At 37.9% G+C, this 20,334-nt stretch overlaps 1 protein-coding gene across 3 annotated transcripts in view; it reads left to right on the forward strand.

Annotated features, from left to right (window-relative positions):
• Positions 1 to 17,308, forward strand: part of Znf385d (zinc finger protein 385D) — a 653,823-nt gene extending 636,515 nt beyond the window's left edge. For 2 of the 3 annotated variants that reach the window (XM_051206780.1, XM_051206782.1), the window contains exons 6-8: positions 14,344 to 14,522; positions 15,743 to 15,844; positions 16,894 to 17,308. In XM_051206780.1, the coding sequence (XP_051062737.1) occupies positions 14,344 to 14,522; positions 15,743 to 15,844; positions 16,894 to 17,127 (515 nt within the window). In that variant the 3' untranslated portion in view covers positions 17,128 to 17,308. The remainder of the gene's footprint in view (positions 1 to 14,343; positions 14,523 to 15,742; positions 15,845 to 16,893) is intronic. The other variant, XM_051206781.1, reaches the window with a different exon arrangement.
• Positions 17,309 to 20,334: the final 3,026 nt, after the last annotated feature.

Consider the following 20,334-nt stretch of genomic DNA (forward strand, 5'->3'; position numbering starts at 1 on the left):
CCTCTCCCTTCGCTATCCTTCCCTGGCTGTGGAATAGGTGATTCTACCAAAGTTTCTATGAAATGCTTAGTTATCAAAAGTCCCCAAAGCAGTGAAACCATCCAATCAAAGACTGAAATCTCCAAAAGCAGAATCCCACACACGTTTTCTAAGTTGATGCTGTGGCTATATCACTGTGATGATGGAAAGCTGACTTGCACAGGCCTCCTCCTTGTTCTACCTACTATGAAGAAGCTCTCACATGGTCAGCACTAGCCTCATGTTCCTTTAAGTTATTTTCACATTCAGCTTCTCATGCCTCCACTGCAAAAATGCCACATGGCCAGTAAATGTGTTTTTCACCATGTATCTGTACAAGTGTTGCACTCCTTACCACTGGAGACATTTCAATTACACAAAATAACAGCGCTGTATTTTAGAAATGTGTTTGCAAGACTATGCAGTGAATGAGTGGGTTTACTTACTGGATAAAAAGAACTAGTACATTCCTGAGAATGCTTAGGATTTGACTATTTCAAATCCATTGTCTTTTTATTGGGTAACAAACAGTTGAAAGGTCTTCAGATCTGTAACAACATATATTTTGTGGCTATGTATTTAAATGAATATTCTTGATAAATGTGGCCTCATGTGGAAAGGAGTGGTGGTGCCTCCAGTGAAGTCATTGACTTAGAACATTCCTGAGAATTTCCCCACAGTAGTGTGTTTCTTCTGGGGCATGGAGCCTTATAGTGGCATATGGGCAGGCATTGAACTTTTTGAGTTTTGGGAGTTTGCTATGAAATATATATAATATAACAATAACTTCTTTGAACAAATTAAAAAGACCTGTGTGAAATGGTATATGCCTGTCATCTCAGTGTTTAGGGGGCTGGTATTGGAGAATTGTAAGTTTATTGCCAACCATGGATATCTTATACATTGAGAGTCTGTGTGAAAAAAAAAATGAGAAATGAGAAATACATAAGAAACAAAATCAAACTAATTGTCCTAGTGTCTAGTTCTTTGAAGAGACACTATGACTATGGCAAACTATAAAAGAAAACATTTAATTAGGGCTTTCTTACAGTTTCAGAAGTTTAGTATATTATCGTCCTGGCAGAAAGCCTGACGGCACACAGTGACATCTTAGCTGACAATTCTACATCTGAATCCACATGTGAAGGAGAAAAAGGGAAAAGGAAGGGAGGGAAGAAGAGAGGGAGTGAGGGCGGAAGGAACTACTTTCGGCTTTTGAAAGACCGAAGTTCACCTACAGTGACATATTTCCTCCTAAAAGCCACATTTCCTAATTCCTCTCAAGTGCCACTTACTCCCTGATGGCCAAGCATTCAAATATGTGAGCCTATGGGAGACATTCTTATTAGAACTACCACACCAGTTTATGTTAAAAATAATAAAAATTACACTGCTTTCACAGACAATTAAGCATCTCTCATGGCATTATGGAAGTGTGCTGCTGGTTTACCTATTGACTGTTGAGTAGGGGTTATGCTTTTGAAGAAGGACATGAAAGCATGGTGTCATGTCCTGTCCATGTTCTTCTTGTGTTGGGACAGTCACAGGGTATTTCATGGGGAAATCCCTTGGTATTCCCACGTTCACAATTCTAGGGCACTCTGACTGAAAGAATCTTGTGGATGTCTGTTCATCTGCTTATGAGTTTATTAGGGTTCCCTGATTTCTTTTTTTCTTTTTTTTTTTTTTTTCTATCACATCTGACCACTGGGACCTACAGACTACACAGAGTTTACTAAGATGTCTCAGACTCTTGACTCATTGTACACTTTGTGTTATAACCCCATCTCACCTTCACCCCTGGCATTCTATTAACATAGCTGTCCTTTTTTGGTTGGGGGCCCTCTTTTTCTGCTAAGGCCTTCTCTTTGACATATTGCCTTTTACTTGTCTCAGCTCTTATCAAATTTCAGTTTATATTTGTTCTTGGTAAAACTGGGGAACTAGCAGAAGTACTACATTTTTTTTTTTTATAAATTTCTCCTTCTCTCATATATTCATTCCAAACTGCAGTTTCCCTCTCTCCTCAATAGTCTACCCCCCTCCCCAAATTCCCTCTCCTCAAGACCTACTCCTCCTCATTTTCCTTAGGAAAAGGGCAGACCTCCAAGGAGTATCAACTGAACATGGCATGTTAAGTTATAAAAAAACTAGGAACATCTCATGTTAAGGTTGGATGAGGCAGCCCAATAGGAAAGAAGAGGTCCCAAAAGCAGGCAAAAGAGTAGAAAAAGCCCCTACTCCCACTGTTAGGAGTCCACCAAGAACACTAAACTACAACATATATACAGAGAACATAGGTTAGACCCCTACAGGCTTCCTGATTGTCTGTTGAGGCTTTGTGAGCCCCATGAGCCCTGGTTAGTTGATTCTATGGGCTGTTTTTGTTGTGGTGTCTAGTTACTACAATCCTTCCACATTGTCTTCTATAGGATTCCCAAAGCTCTGTCTATTGTTTGACTATGGATCTCTGTATCTGCTACCACTGTTGGTTGGAAGAAACATCTCTGATGATAATTATACTATGTTCTGTTCTTCAACCATAGCAGAGTATCATTAGGAATCATTTCACCTATTGACTTCTTTTCTAATTCAGATTATGTTTGATCCTATCCTTGTTTTCTGGGCTATCCAGACTTTGGTTCTTGGCTCTACAAGGAGTATCAGGCAGGGGCTCCCTCTTGTGGTTTCAATTTGGATCAGTAATTGGATGGTGACTCCCACACGTTCTGTGCAACCTTTACCCCAGCATATCTTGAAGGAAGGACTAATTGTAGGTAGGAGGTTTTGTGTCTTGCTTTGTCTCCCAATCCTTCCAGTGAAAGCCTTGCGTGGTTACAGAAGATGGTTTGTTCAGGTTCCATATCCCCCTTTACTAGGAGTCTCCCTAAGGTCACTTTCATGAATTCCTGGGAGTTTCTATTGCACTAGGTTTTTACCTTGTTTCTGAAATACAACCCCCCTCCCCCAATTCAAATCATCTCTCTTAGTATTTTCTTCCTCACATTCCCACCTAATCCATATCATTTCTATCCCCACTGTCCCCAGTCTACCCACAAAATCTATTGTGTTTTCCCTCACAAATTTATCCTCACTTGGGGCTTCCTTGTTATTTAGCCTCTTTGGATTTGTGGATTTATTTTATAGCCAATAGTCATTTATAATTGAGTAATACCTTGTTAGTCTTTTGGGTCTGGGTTACCTCACCCAGAATGGTTTTCTCTTTTTCCACCAATTTGCCTATATTGCCTATATATTTCATGACTTTTTTTTTTTTTAAACAACTGAGTAATACTCCATTGTGTAAATGTACCACATTTTCTTTATCCATTCTTTAGTTGAGGGACATCTAGGATATTTCCAGTTTCTGGCTCTTACAAATAAAATTGCTATGAATATGGTGGAGCAAGTGTCCTTGTGGTAGGATGGGTATGTGCTCAGGAATGCTAAAACTGGATTTAGAGTAGATCAATTGCTAATTTTCTAAGAAATATCCATATGGACTTGCATGGTGGCTATACAAGTTTATACTACCAGAAATGAAGGAGTGTTCCCTTTGCTTCACATCCTCTCCAGAATGAGCTATCACTTGTATTTGACATTCTGACAGGTGTTAAGAGAATCTCAAAGTGATTTTGATTTTCATTTCCCTGATGTTTAATGGTATTGAACATTTCTTCAAGTGCTTTTTGATCATTTGGAATTCTTCTGTTGAGAGCTCTCTGTTTAGACCTGTACCCCATTTTGTAATTCGATTATTGGTTGTTGAAGTCTAGTTTCTTGAGTTGCTTATATATTTTGGATATTAGCCCTCTGTCAGATGTGGGGTTGGTGAAGATCTTTTCCCATTTTGTAGATTTCCTTTTTGCCTTGTGGACTGTGTCCTTTGCCTTATAGAATCTTCTCAGTTTCATGAGATCCTATTTATTGTTGATCTTAGTGCCTATACTATTGGCGTTCTGTTGAGGATATTGTCTCCTGTGCCAATGCCATTTCCCATGTTCTCTTCTATCACATTTAGTATATTTGGTTTTATGTTGATATCTTTGATCCACTTGGACTTGAGTTTTGTGCAGGATGATAGATATGGATCAAATTGCATTCTTCTAAAGGCCAGTGACCAGTTAGACCAGTACCATTTGTTGAAGATGTTCTTTTTTCCATTGTGTAATTTTGGCTTCTTTGTCAAAAAAACAGGTGGCCAGAGGTATGTGGATTTACATCTTTGTCTTCAACTCAACTCCATTGAGCCACTTGTTTGTTTATATGCCAATATGATGGCAATTTTTTTAATATTATAGCTCTGCAGTAGAGCTTTAAATCAGAGATGGTGATACCTTTAGACATTTTTTTATTGAATGGATTGTTTTAGATATCATGTTTTATGTTTGTTTTTCTATATGAAATGGAGTATTGCTTTTTCAAGGTCTGTAAAGAATTGTGTTGGAATTATGATGGGGATTGTGTTGAATCTTTAGATTGATTTTTGTAGGATGGCCATTTTTGCAAATCCATGAGCATGGGAGATCTTTCCATTTTCTGATATTATCAGTTTCCTTCTTAAAGGCTTAAAGTTATTATCTTAAAGGTATTCCACTGTTTGTGTTAGAGTTATTCTAATTTTTTTTGAGTTATTCATGATTATTGTGAAGGGTGTTGCTTTCCTGATTACTTTCTCAGCCAGTTTGTTATTTATATATAGGAGGGCTACTAATTTTTATGTTTAATTACTTTTGTAGCCTGCCAGATTACTGAATATATTCTCAGATATAATTTTTGGGTGGCTATATTTACTATAATATAATATGCAAATAGCAATATTTTGACTTCTTCCTTTCCAGTTTGTATCCCTGTCATCTACTTTAGTTTTCTAATTGCTGTAGATAGAACTTAAAATACTATATTGAATAGATAAGGACAGAGTGGACAGCCTTTTCTGGTTCCTGATTTTAGAGGAATTGCTTTGAATTTCTTCGCATTTATTTTCATGTTAACTATATGCTTGTTGTAAATTACATTTATTATGTTTATTTATCTCTCTGAATCCCTGACCTCTCCAAGGATACTGAGAGGTACTAGATTTTTGTCAAAGGCTTTTCGAGCATCTAATTAGATGATCATTTTCTAATAGTTTATTTAGGGTATTAAATTGACAGATATGTTGAGCAATCCCCACATCACTGGGATGAAGCCCCTTTGATGATGATGTGTGATCTTTTTGATGTGTTCTTGGATTAGGTTTACAAGTATTTTATTGAATATTTCTGCATCAATGTTTATTAGGGAAATTGTTTTTGTTATTCTCTTTTTTGATTTTTTTTGTGGTTTGAATATTAGGATGACTATGGCCTTATAAAATTAATTTGGTAATGTTTCTTCAGTTTTCACGTTGCTTCATAATTTAAGAAGTATTGATATTAGGTCTTCTTTGAAAGTCTGATATAATTCTGTGCTAAACCTGTCTGGCTCTAGGTCTTTTGGTTGGAAAATTTTAATGACTGTTTCTATTTCCCTAGGTATTATAGGACTATTTAAAGTGTTTCTCTGCACTTGATTAAACTTCGGTAATTGGTGTCTATGAAGACATTTGTTCATTATTTTTTTTTTAGATTTTCCAATTTTGTGGAGTACAGGTTTTTGAAGTATGACCTAATTTTTTTATATATACAACCAAGTCCATTTAACTGAAAACAAATATTTTTAGACAATATTTGAAAATTTGGGCGTCGTTCTTTCCAAACTACTTCCTGCTGGTAAGGGGCGCTGTCATCGAGGATTCTAAGAAGATGCAGAAATCCTGGCTGTAGTCTGTAAGGCTGCTTTGTCCAGCTGTTTTGAATGTAGGAGTCTGGCTTGATCAAACCACATTAATCTGGAAGGAATCCACAGCTTTTCATTTTCTGTGGAAACAAAAATAGAAATACTTTTCCCTAGTAACTTGTCCTTCAACTTAAATTTTGGAGTCAAAGCATTTTTTTTTAAATATTTAATTTACTATTTTACATGTCTATCCCAGTTCCCTCTCCCTCCCTATTGTGGTAAATAAGGATCAGGATAAACAAATAGGCCGAATAGACGTTTATTCAGGGAGAAATAACTTACAACCTAGACAGATGAACACCAGGAAATTCAACCCGATCCTCTCCTGTCCGAGTCACGCCAGCAAGAGAGCGCCTTCCTGGCCCCCTCCGACCTCCTTCCTCAGGTCCTCTCCGCCCATTGCTCCACCCCCAATGGGCGTGGTCAGTGCTACAGAAGGACTACCTCACTACAATTCCCTTTTAGTCTAAAGAAAAGATTTAGGCTTAATACAAAACTATATACAAAACAGTGAATAACAAGTGTGCTCTAAGAAAAGGAAAATCGAGAACAAAATGACCTACATATCTAGTCCTAGGGTGAGGGCATAATGGAGTTTACAATAGAGTTGTCCTAAGCTGGAAAACATAAGTCTAGTACCTAATATATCTAACTAGGAAGAGAGAATAATAGTTGTGATAGTTTAATCTTCAACCTCATCAAGACATGAGAAGGAAATTAACAATACTAGAGTAGACAGGAAATGCGGATGGACAACTTTCAAAAGGTGTAGCAAGGACAGAAACAGCAAGCCACCTGAACAGTCACCCTAGGTCTCACAGCGACGTTGGTACACCCAGATTTGGCTAAGGCCAAGAGAACTTGACAGACCACAACAACAGCAGGGAAATAGAATGGCTGTCTTACCCTGACTTGGCAAGGTCAAGCAGTCTTTTATATTTGTCTCCTGCAAGCACATAGGACTGCATGTCCAAATCAGTGGTCAAGGTGGGGGCAATTCTATGCCCAACAGGCCATTAGCTGAGGCGAGATTGAACTCCAGCAGGAGCAACAACAGTGTCCAACATATTTTCAGGAAAGTGCACGGTGCTGTCATGAGCAACAGTGTCTCATGTCAATGGAGTACTAATATTAAAACATTTAAATGCCATGTTCTGCATGTCTATGAAGTGATTGAAGATTAAGCATCTATATCTGACTAATCTCATAGGTACAGGAAATGTGAGTGAAGATAATCTGTAATACTCGGGAACTTAGCTAAAAAGACTGATTAAAACTTTACTGAGTAAAGCAGGAACAAATATTAAACAATATAACTATTTACATATACCTACATGTAAATCCCTAAAATAGAGGTAGAGTATAAGTGTCAAGACAAGAGGTAGAACTATAAAGGGCAGCAAGATAAATATCCCAAATTGTATCAATATACAAAATGTCTTGAATACAGGAAAAGTATACATACATAGAATATGGTAAAAAATAATGTGCATAAAATATTATAAGTGGAAACATTTAACACAATATAACAAAATATAAACTTAATTTTACATAGCTTATCACATAAGAATACACAACAATGTAAGCTGTAAAATACTATCTCATTCTTACTCAAATTCTCAAGAAAATAGGCTAATCTACCTATATCCCATCTAAACCATACCTTTACCAACCATTCCCTATTCCTGTCTAAAAGATAAACCCGAGTGTAAGCATCACCCAATCCCAAATAACTAAAACCAACCCAAAGACGATGACTATTATCCCAAAATTTCAAGGGTAGGGAAAGGGGGCTTAGTCATATCTCAGCTTGTGGTAGCTACGCCTGGAGGTGTGTCACCAAATAGCGCCTAGCCGCCGAGGCTCGTCTGATCCCGGTTCCTGTAAAAAGTTGTTAACAAACTATGGCAAGCAGAATTTTGTTAAAAGGGGACTTTTGGAGTTACTTGTAACACAAGACGAAAAGCGTGCAAGCCGGGCAGTGCTGCCGGGTGGGTGCTGCCGAGCGGCTCTGCGCAAATGCAAAGTCCCGTGCGGAAATGGGCAAAAAATGTTAAGCGGTAAGTGCCTTCTCAGGTCTGCTTTAGCGGCAAAGATCTCCTTTGCAGTAAGGAAGAGGCAAATGTCCCAAAGCTGTGGTGAGTCCACCTGGTTAAACCCTGCCCGTTGGGGAAGGTGGGGGAGGGGGGCGGCTTCTGCCGCCTGGGGGCAAAACCCAGGTAAATCCCGCTTCTGACACCAGATATTGTGGTAAATAAGGATCAGGATAAACAAATAGGCCGAATAAATGTTTATTCAGGGAAAAATAACTTACAACCTAGACAGATAAACACCAGGAAATTCAACCCAATCCTCTCCTGTCCGAGTCACGCCAGAAAGAGAGAGCGCCTTCCTGGCCCCCTCCGACCTCCTTCCTCAGGTCCTCTCCGCCCATTGCTCCACCCCCCAATGGGCGTGGTCAGTGCTACAGAAGGACTACCTCACTACACCTCCCTCCCTCCCTTTCTCCCTCTCTCCCTCCCTACTTCCCTCCTTCCCTCACTTTTACCCTCTCTGCCCTCTCACATGCACTCTAACCACCCTCCCCTCCCATCCCCCCACTCCAATTCCTTATGTAGGGGAATGCCATCCAGTTGGCTCTCACAGGTCATGTGAAGTAGGGACTAGGGCTTCTCTCCAGTCCCTAGGTTAAGGCAGTTATCCCTCCATGGGGGATGTGTTCGCAAAGTCCTTTTGTGCACCAGGGATACATACTGGTTCCACTGTCTGAGGTTCCTTAGACTGCTCAGTCCTTCTGGCTGAGACCCATGTTCAGGGGGGCCTGAGTCAGTCCCATGCTGGCTTCCCAGCTATCAGTCTGGTGGCCCGTTAGCTCCTCCTTGTTTAGTTAAGCTGTCTTTATGTGTTTCTGTCACCTGGTCTTGTCCTCTCAATCTGCATCTGGGTTCTACTTCAACTCAGTGTTTATGGGTGTTTGCTCCTGTTTCCAACAGGGCTCCATGGATAAGTTAGTTGTTGATCTCACTCTCCTGGAAGGGCATTTATGGTAGCCTTTCCACGGGAGCTCAAATTGTTAGTTGGCAGCAGTTTTGTAGGTCTCTAGACCTTTCTTTGTGTTAAATTTTATCTTTAAATCAATATTGGCTCCCTCTTTTATGTTCTCCCTCTCTCTCTCTCTCTCTCTCTCTCTCTCTCTCTCTCTCTCTCTCTCTCTCTCCTGTCTTCTATTCCTAACTGGGCTCAATCTTCCTAGTCACACTTATTTTCCTTTCCTCCCCCTCATTTTCTCCTGCTTCTCTCTACATTCGCCCCCCCCCCCACTTCCCCTGTGCTCTGGGGAACTTGTCCCTTCCCGGTTCTGTGAGGGATCTTATATGAATCTCTTAGAATACATCTTGTATCCTAGTTCCTCTGGTGGTATGAATTATAGGCTGGTGATCCTTTGCTCTATGTCTAAAATCCATATATGAGTGAGTACATACTGTGTTCCTCTTTTTGTGACTGGGTTACCTCATTCAGGATGGTTTCTTCAAGTGCCATCCACTTGCCTATGATTTTCAAGATACCATTATTTTTTTCTGCAGAGTAGTATTCCATTGTGGAGATGTGCTACATGTTTTTTTGGATTTCCTCAGGGACTACTGTTATGTCACCATTTTCATTAATGGTTTCATTAATTTATATATAATATATATATACATATATATACATACATATATATACACATATATACATATATATATATATACATATATATATATATATAGTTTTTCTGTCATTTAGTTTGGGTAAGGGTTTGTCTATTTTGTTGATTTTTTTTCTCCTCAAAAAACAACTTTCTTTCATTGGTACTTTATATTGTTCTCTTTATTTCTGTTTTATTGATTGATTTTGGCCCTTAGCTTGAGTATTACCTGCTATCTACTCCTCTTGGGTGTGTTTGAAAGCACTTAGTGCTGTGAACTTTCCTCCTAGAACAATTCCATTGTGCCCCATACATTTTGGTATGCTATTCATCCATTTTGACTGAATTCTAGGAAGTCTTTCATTTCTTCCTTTATTTCTTCCTTGACACAGTAGTCATTTAGTAGAGAGTTGTGTTTCCATGAGTTTGTAGGCTTTCTGTTGTTGCTGAAATCTACTACATGGTAGTCTGATAGGTTGCATGGGGGGTTATTTCAAATTTTTGTATCTGTTGAGATTTGCTTTGCAACCTAGTACATTGTGAGTTTTGGAGAATGTTCCATGAAATACTGAAAAGAAAAGGTATTCTTTTTGTTTGGGTAAAGTGTTCTATAGCTATCTATTATGCCAATTTGGTTCATAATGCCTGTTAGCTTTTGTTTTTGTCTGAATGACCTGTCTGTTGGTAAGAGTTGTGTTTTGAAGTCTTTCACTTTAAGTTGTGTGTGGGTCAGTGTGTGATTTAAGCCCTTGTATTTAGAGCATAGATGTTACAAATTAAAAAATAATCATCTAGGTTGACTTTTCTTTTGATAAGTATAAAATATAATCTGTGCCTTTTGATGAGCCTGGTTTGAAGTATGCTCTATTAGCTATTTGGGTGGCTACACTAGCTTGTTTCTTAGGTTCACATACTTGGAAAATCTTGTTCCAACCCTTTACTCTGAAGTGATCCCTATCTTTGATGTTCAGTTATGCTTCTTGTATGTAGCAGAAGAATTGATCCTGTTTTCCCATTCATTTGTTTAGTCTGTGTCTTTTTCTTGACAAATTGAGTCTGTTGATATTGACATATGTCAATGAGCAATGATTATTAATTCCTGTTATTATGTTGTTGGTGGTGGTGGCAGTGGCGGCAATGGTTGGGGTGGTGGTGGTAGAGTGTGTGTGTGTGTGTGTGTGTGTGTGTATGTGTGATATTATTTATTTCCTGTGTTGTTGTGGGTATTGTTAATCTACTGAGGTTGGACTTTTACTTCTAATCCCTTCTGCTGGGTTAGATTTATGGATAGCTATTGTTCAAACTTGTGTTTATCATGGAATATCTTATTTTTTCCATTTAGGGTGATTAAAATGTTGCTGGGTGTAATAATATGGGCTGGCAACTGCATTCTCTTAAAGTCTTCAGGACATCTCTCCAGGCCTTTCTGGTTTTCAAGGGCTCCACTGAGAAGTTGGGTATAAGTCTAATAAGGCTGCTTAATATGTTACTTGAGCATTTTCTTTTGCAGTTTTGATATTCCTTTTGTTATTGTTCTGCATGTTTTAGTGTTTTGCTTATTAGGTAGAGAAAGCATTTTTTTTCTGTTCTAATCTATTTGGTATTCTGTAACATTGTTTTACCTTTATAAGCATGACCTTCTTTAGGTTAGGAAATTTTTCTTCTACGATTTTGTTAAAAATATTTTCTGGGTCTTTGACCTGGGATTCTTCTTCTATTACTATTATTTTAGAGTTGGTCTTTCATAGTCTGACAAATCCTGGATGTTTTGTCAGAGATATTTTAGATTTAACATTTTCTTTGACTGATTTGTCTTTTGTTCTATTGTATCTTCAACACCCAAGATTCTCTTACCAATCTCTTGTATCCTGTTGGTTAATACTGGTGTGTATTGTTCCTGATCACTTAACTAGACTTTTATTTTTCAGAATTTCCTCAGTTTGTGTTTTTATGGCTTCTATTTTTATTTTCATGTTTTAAACAGTTTAATTCATTTCCATCAACTGTTTGTTTTTTTCTTGGCTGTCATTAAGGTATTCATTCATTCCCTCCAATTGTTCTTTGTTTGTTTGTTTTCCTGGATTTCTTTAAGGAATTTGTTCTGCTCCTCTTTAAGGGAATTTATCATCATTGTAATGTTGGTTTTATAGTTTTTTTTTACTTGTGTTTTAGCTGTGTTGAAATATTCAGTGCCTACAGTATTAGGATGGGTGAGGTCTGGTGGTAACATATTGGCCTGTCTTCTTACACTGGGTTTGGAGTGATTATAGGTATAGGTGATTATTATTTTTTTTTTTTTTTAGTTTGTCTTTGTTGGATTTGTGTTTTATTCCTTTATTTCTGTTTCCTCTGTGGTTTTCTTGCTAAAATGGCCTGTGCTTGAGTAGAGGGTCTCTGCCCAAGTTGGAGACTGGACTTCTGGTGGCAGGGGAGCCTATAGGCCAGTAGGGGGCTAGAGATCTGGCAGGAGATATGGGCAGAGTAGAGTAGTGAGGAGAAGAGGAATTGTTTGGGTTAGGCTGCAAGGGTTCTGGGGCAGTATTGGTAGTCCAAAATTGGGGGTGGGGCTACCAGGTGTTGGTAGTGCATGCATTTAATCCCAGCACTTTGGAGGCAGAGGTAGGCAGATCTCTGTGAATTCAAGGCCAGCCTGGCCTACAGAGCGAGTTCCAGGACAGGCTCCAACACAATACAGAGAAACCCTGTCTCGAAAAACAAAACAAAACAAAAAGTGTGTGTGTGTTAGGGGGGTGTTACTTCAGGATCTGGGTGCTAGTGTGGCATCTAGTAGAGCCTTCTGCCAGAATGTCAGGAATACTATAATTTTTAAACACATATGGCTTTGGTTGATCCTCTGACACCATGGATACCATTCTATGTGATTGATTTTTGTGAAGATATTGTTTCATTTTTCCAAAAGACAAAATATAAATGTAATTAACATAGAAGATACATTCTATATGGGGATCTGGGTGACAAAAGACTAATTTTATAGTTAATGGTCTTGAAGAGTTCCTGGAGGACTTGTGATGTTCAGCATGCATTTTGGGTATGCAAGTTTAAGTCCTTTTTCTTCTTTAGCACACAGGAAACAGCACACATTCTGCCCTAATGGTTTGGGAGTCCCTAGTATTTGGAAACATAGCTAGGAATTCATTTTCTGTTTACTGGGACATCAAATGGTGTTTGCTTAATGACCACATGCCAGTAACCTGACCTTTCAGCACCTGTTTTGTCATCTCTAGAGAGGGGATAATAATAGCACTGAACTCAGGGTGGCAGTGTGCAGGAGAAATTTTAGCATAGCCTCTGAAATGCAAATGAGGTAACTTTTTAATAGCCATGATGTTTGTGTTGTTAATGCACATTTTTCTCTCAAATACATAAATGCTTTAAAATTAAGAGTATACTTCTTTTCTTCTGAAGTTTAACTATATTTAGAGAAAATGAGGCTACCTTCACAAATGTAGCTACCTTCACAGCTTGTTCATACTTTGAAAATCTTATGAAAGGTATATAGTAGCTATTTATGATAACTGACATTCTACAACTATGTACACAAAAATTGTCTCTATTTTAGGACAAATGGTAGTTAGAGAGCCAAGGATGAGTTACTTGTTTGTTATACCATTCTTGTGACATTTTTAGATTTTTTTTCCTGTGTGTGTGTGTGTGTATGTATGTATGTATGTATGTATGTATGTTTTCTACATATTAGATACCACTTCCAACTTCCAAGTCACAAAGACTTTGAAGCTAAGTGGAACAAGTATCAATCATGAAAATCAGAATGAGAATTGGCTTACACATTAACTAAAATGACTTCATAAGTGCTTTCCATTTTGTCTGAAATATCTGTAAAAATTAGCTGTTCAGACAGCCATCCACATATGTCTTGCTTGCTCCATGAGAAAATAGTGTCCCTTACTCTCTTCCATCTTCAGAAGACATGGGAAGCATTTGCATACCCCAAACTGCAAGGGTGATCACCAAACACAAGCAATGAGGCATTCCAGCCATCACTATGAGCCCACTCTGTGGCTCAAGCATCATTGCACACACTCTTCGTGCAGGTCCCCATTCTCTTCCTTGATACAAGAGTGCTTTGATAGCTGTTCATTAGGAGCAGTGATCATCAAATTGAGCAGCCTACATTATAGGAAAGGACTTTTTTTATGTGTACTTGGTGAAGTAATGCTTTTTAGGAATGAGGAAAATATGACTATGAAGTTCTTTCCTGGATTTGTCTCTTGTTGAGCATGATGTAATCTGTACCATACTCACAACATTGTTTTTTATGAATATTCAAGAGTTCTGTACACTATTATTACTCTTCCTCTTTGAGCCTGAAACACAGAGACAGGAAAGCTTGTCTGTATTCTGTTCATAGGTGGGTATTTAATGGTATAAAACTATAATGCCTAAAATGATTATGTTTGGTACACACACCAACTCCAACCATACCTTCAGCAAACATGTCAACCCTCCTTATCAGCTATCATTTATGTCATATTAGTACCAAGAATAAATGACATAAAATCACACCCATTGAATTTTGCCCCAGACCTGTCATTGAATTACACTACTTACATATAGTGCTTTATGTGATAAGTTTAAAAAGTTTATAATTTTAAAAAGCTAATAATAATTTAATATTGTCTTATGAAACAAAAGATCCCTTTTTCAATCTCGTGTCCTGGATATATTTCAGTACCACCTCAGGTGTGGTGTCCCATTTGAAGGCTGTAATTAATATACTATTTTTCTCTTCTTTCTATTTTTTCTCTTTTTTTTTTTTTTCTTCTAAATATCCCTGGTAGGTACTAAGCACAAAACAATGCTAGAAGCTCGCAATGGAAGTGGGACTATCAAGGCCTTTCCTCGGGCAGGAATGAAGGGCAAAGGACCTGTTAATAAGGGAAACACGGGCCTCCAAAACAAAACATTTCACTGTGAAATATGTGATGTGCATGTCAACTCGGAAACACAACTCAAACAGGTACTATAAAACTGAAAGCCAAAAGGGCCACCTGGGAGAAGTCTATATATGTTCCTGTTCTTCTCATGTCTTTCTTTTCCATTCATCCACCTTCCCATCCATCTACTCACCCATTCATAATTCATTCATCTACCCATCCACCTTATGCACAAAACCATCCATATAACCACTCATTAATCTACCCATTCATCTAAGGAACCACCATCCATTCATCAATCAGTTCATTTATCCACCAAGTCATCTACCTATCCTTCCACTCATTCATCCATACATTCATTCACCAGGGTATCCAACTAACTACCTCTTCATCCACTCATTAGTACATCCATCCATCTACTCACTCCCTAATTTGTCTTTTATTCACTGTTTTTATTTTTAACATATGTTTATTTTAGTTGTTGGGGGATTACTAAGATGCAGTGGTTAATAAATAAAACAAGTTGGAAATTGTTGGCAACGAGTTTGTCTGTTCCTTGTGTGGGCACTTTAGAAAGAGAAGGGATATGGGAACTTTACTGACCTTTCCACTCAAAACTGTTAGTTTTCTTTAAAAATCAATATACAATGTTCTAATTTTACCTATTTAGACATTTTTAGGCTACAATTTCATACTATGCTGTTCCTTTATTTCATGTCCTTTCATTGTATCTGTTGTACTGTATTTGTAATTCCTACAGCCACCTGCTGATGCAATGACTAACAATGGACACTCATTTGTGCTCCAAATAGCCTGCTAAAGAAAGCAATGGTGCATTTACAGCTGAAGGTCCAGCCCTCTTATTGTATTGTGTTTTGTGGATGGATGGTATTTTGCACCTTAGTTATTTATTTTTAGAATTTAAGGGGTTGGCATTTGGCTGCACAAATATGAGGATAAATATTAGTATGGAAATTCATTCATGCCTGTCTAGGCATGTTTGTTTATTTGCACATAAAATTCCTTCAGACATCCTTTCCTCTGTAAATACTTTTTGGAGAAGTGTGCTATGATAAGCCAAAAGCAGAGCAAAAAAGAAAATTGTTCTATTTATTAAAAATATATTAAAATGAGTAGTGTGAACAGCTTCTGGATCCAAAGGCAGGATTATACTCTGTTCTTTCCTTTTGTCTTTGTGAAACATGCATGAAATCAGCATTGTATTTCTCCAGGTAAAAACAATATTTGTGGAAGTGTTTCAAATGTGTGTTTTAAAAGCTGTCATTTTGATTGCTTTTAATAGCATATTAGCAGTAGAAGGCACAAAGACAGAGCTGCTGGGAAACCCCCCAAACCAAAATACAGTCCCTACAACAAACTGCAGAAGACAGCAAATCCACTGGGGGTGAGTGATACTTTTCCTTGCTCAAAGAGAATATGATGTTGTTTATGCCGCCACAGTCTGCTTTAGAGGTATTTGAGGTCGAAGCTGTCAGTTACTAAGTGGAATAGAGGTACTCTAATGAAGAAACTAGTAACAGGTGTGTTTCTGGTCTGGGCTGCCCTCCACCAATGGAACACTGAGTCACATCACTTGTTCCAGTGTCTGCTACCTTTCCCCTCAGATGGTCTATTTAACCTAAGATTTGTCCCTAAGAACAGGACTGGAAAAAAGCCAGGCTTATGAGCCTAGTGAACAATCACTTAGAATATAGTCTTGATGTTATCGCACACGTTCAGAAAGGGTGTCAGCGATAGTCAAGTCCTTAAATTACTGTGTTAAAATGTTTGTTAAATTTTGTCTGGGCATGTTTGTAATTTTATACCCTCCAAAATTTGTTATTTTAAAAACAGTACCTCAAGGATGCGGTTTAGATTTTGTGTAATGATGCATAGAAGGGCATTTAGGTACCAGGAAAAACAGGTACTAGAAAGTGCCCTCTCAAAATACATCAAATATGCTTTCTAGAGTAGAAAGCATGGCAGTGTAAGTAGTGTCATTTTTAAAACAAGTATTTGTTGCATGCTATTTGCTGAATGTGTAAAGATTAGCACAGCCTTCTGTGCTTTTCTTCAAGAGGGCAGCCTCCTGTGGAGGTATAAATTTCCAATAAAATGCAAATATATACATATATATACATATATACATATATACATATATATACATATATACACATATATACATATATATACATACATATATATACATATATATATATACATATATATATATATATATTGAGTTTATCTCTGAAGGATGCTTAAGCGTGCTTAGTGGCCTTGTGGTCATTATCTTCTATCTTTTCAAAGAAATCAATTCTACACTTTCCATTTTAGTTTGTCCTGTCACCAACACTCAGTAGCTCTTCACTACTATGGCCTACCATTTTGGCTTTCAACTCCAAACAATGTCACTTTTGTTCTTGATCCATTTTAAACTTCTTTTCTTTGCAGGTGAAAATAGTATTTTCAAAAGAACCTTCCAAGCCACTGGCTCCCAGAATTCTTCCTAATCCACTGGCAGCTGCAGCAGCTGCAGCCGCTGTGGCAGTGAATTCCCCCTTCAGTCTTCGAACTGCTCCAGCAGCCACCCTCTTCCAGACCTCTGCCCTTCCTCCGGCCCTCCTGCGGCCAGCTCCTGGACCCATTCGGACCACCCACACTCCTGTGCTCTTTGCTCCTTACTAAACTCTGAACAGGAGGTGTTGTACTGCAATAATTTTTAAGACGACAAAAATGAAACTAAAATCAAACAAAAGAGAACTATGCAGTGTTTATTTATAGTTTAAAGTGTATCTGAAGAGCCAGGACTTTTGATAGTAAAATGAAAAGATTATTTAAAAAAAAAAAAAAAAAAGGTGGGTATGGGGCTGGGGGAGGGGAGGGAAGGCGTGACATTTTCTCCAAATTAAAGCATTCTTCTTGAACACTGTTTTAGAAGTTATCTCCAGCACTGACTCATAGCGGTATCTAGACCTGCAGAAGTCTGTGTGACTTTGTGCTTTTTTGGGCACCTGTTTCCCCTGCATTGTCTTTCCTGCTTTCTAAAACAATTATACATTGTCTAAGGGCATTAACTGGTTCCAATGTATATATGATAATTTACTCTGTAGATTATAATAATAATAATATATATATATAAAAGAAAAAAGCAACAAAAACAAAAGCAACACTGTGAATAGTAGTGTCCTTGCTGGTCCTCTGGCTATGACAGCAGTTACTGGGTATGTATCCAAACAAATGTAGATACAGTAGATGTCTTGTCAAACAATAGTGCTGTGTCTCAATCTTTGCCATTAGGCTTTAAAGAATTGCAAAAGGTAGAATGAACAGCTATTTCATACCTATAATCATTAAACAACCAAACAAACAAAAAAGCAGCAGATGATATCCTGGAAGCCTACATGGCTAGCACCCCCTTCCTGTATGCTTAGGGTTGGAGAGGTAACAAAAAGAACACTTCAGCAAATACTAGTTTCCCACTTGAAACAGGCATTGCTGGAGAAAGTGAAGTGTTCAGAATTGCAATATATTGAAAACTGATCAACCCATGTCAAGGGCAAGTAGTAAGAAATCAGTATAAGTGTTTCTAAATCCAAGGAACTACCATAATCTCAAATGATGATGAAAACATGAGCATAGATCTACAAAAACAGAGATAACTAGTCATCTGAAATAACCCTTTTTGTCATTCCAGTAGCGGCATAACTAAAGGTTTTGCTTTAAATAGGAATGTATGAAGACAGACATAAGCATGAGCTATGGCTGTGTTGTTATCTTTTTCTGATTGATGTGACATAAACCTCTAACATACTTTTAACTGTTAGTGCTGTCAAGAAAAATTAATCTGAGATCATTGCACACCAATGATAGGACATCAACAAAGTGTATTAGCAAGGTCCCCTAGACCGTCATTTCTCTAGTGACAATGTGAGATATGAGATAAGAACTATGTTTGATTATTTACCACAGAACTGAAAGTAATTGATGTTTTATCTTAATAAAAATATTTATCAGGGGAATATATATATATATACATATGTATATACATATGTATATATTAATGTATGTATATTGTATATATGTTAGAAAGAAAGAAAATAACTTATAAAACAAAATCTATATGAGATAATTCTATAACCATTCAGTGTTACATGTTATCATTAAATTGGTAACAAATGGCATGAAATAGCTGTGCCTTTAATTTGTAATAAAGGCAGTATGCTTTTTCCCATTGAAAGCTAGCTTGCCCCTATGAATATGATGGGGCTGGATGCAGACAGATTATTACATCCAAAACTGATGTCCTTTGACAAGAGAACAAGACAAAACATGTACACATCAGCCTTCTGTGACTTAGAATTAAAAATTAAAAAGAAATATTTTTGAAAATGTTTTATAAAGACTATTTAAAACTATAGGGATGGACTGAGTGTGGCCTTCCTGGAACTTCTTTTATCTCAATTGTAGTGACCTTCAGAGAGGAACAGAGAATTAAGGAGTCCCTGGAGAGAGAGGTGTTAGCACTTGTCATTTATATCTAAAGAATATGCATAGTGTGCATGGTGCTGACTGTTAAATGTGGTCTTTAGAGGACTTTCCCAGTGTCTAGCTGTAGAATTTGTCATATAAGTGTATCTTCGAAGCAGCCGGCTATGTATACCTGTTACTTAACAAACAACCAAAACAACATTTTCAAAGAAAGAGGAAAGAAGAAGAAAGATTGTAAAGGAAAACATGAGTAGTAGAAGGAAAGCGAGAAGTAGAATCATTCCATCAGTCTTTGGTACAAAGATCTTTTAGACATATCTGCCATTGAATGTGGTGATTTCTCAGTGACAGTCTTTCTAAGCACCACCTTCTGGTTTTAGCAATGTATTTCCTTTACTTATTTGTTGGTTGCCTGCAGGTGGGGCTAGTTCAGCCAGGTGGACTTAGTTATGTGGAGTTTGTTACCATGTGACCAGCAGCTTCAAGTGTGTTGCATTTTAATTTTTCTATTTGATTGTCTTTCCACCTGACAGGGCCACTCGTGCTTACTACCAATGCAATTTCATTATAATGTGTTTCGGTTGTTCCTCCCATTTTCACCAAAGCAAAGGAACCAGTCTGCAAGAAGTCAGGGCCCATGGGTCACATGGAGTCCTGGGTCACAAGGCATTAATAACTTTAATGGTTTGCTTGGAACAAACAAATCAGCCATATTTTCTTCATCAGCCATATGAGAACACTCAGAAAACCTGGACCCCGTCTGCCTCACTTGGAGACGGAACCTCTTTTGTTTAAATGGTCTCTTAAATTGGAGTTTTAAGCGTCAGTTGTCTTTTATTCACTACCTAATAAAGGATGAAGCCTAACCATTGAACTTCCAGTGGCTTCTCTGTGATTTCTTCCTCTTGCCCTATTTATTTATCTTCACTCAGTCAGCGTCTATCATGGTACAGACTGCTACAAAACAATAGTCTTTTCCCCTGGGGACTTTTCTTCAGGAATAAAGATTGACAGTTCAGATACTTCAGCAGCGCTATGAAAGTTCCCAAAGGTGGTCTAACTTCAGGGTTATACCTTTTTCTTTGTATCATACCCAAGGCAGATATGACAGGTAAGTGCTTTACATTTTGTTGGAGACAATATAAATATATTGAAAGAGCCAAAGACCCTGCAGAAAGCAATTGTGCATCACTGTCAGAGAATTCAGAGAATTGGGGTACTACTATGTTTTCATTTGCATGGACAGGTGATGGAATGAAGTTTTTCCATCCCATAAGCAAAGAAAGTGGCTTTTGGCAAATTCTCTAGCCACTGCCTCACCAAAAGTGACTGCTATCTTTCTGTGCTGTTGGAACCTCTTACTGTTACAAGACATGGCTGTGTGACTGGAGGCATAGTTTTGTC

This window comes from Phodopus roborovskii, unplaced genomic scaffold (assembly GCF_943737965.1).
Source record: "Phodopus roborovskii unplaced genomic scaffold, PHOROB, whole genome shotgun sequence".
In the NCBI taxonomy this organism is placed as follows: Eukaryota; Metazoa; Chordata; class Mammalia; order Rodentia; family Cricetidae; genus Phodopus; species Phodopus roborovskii.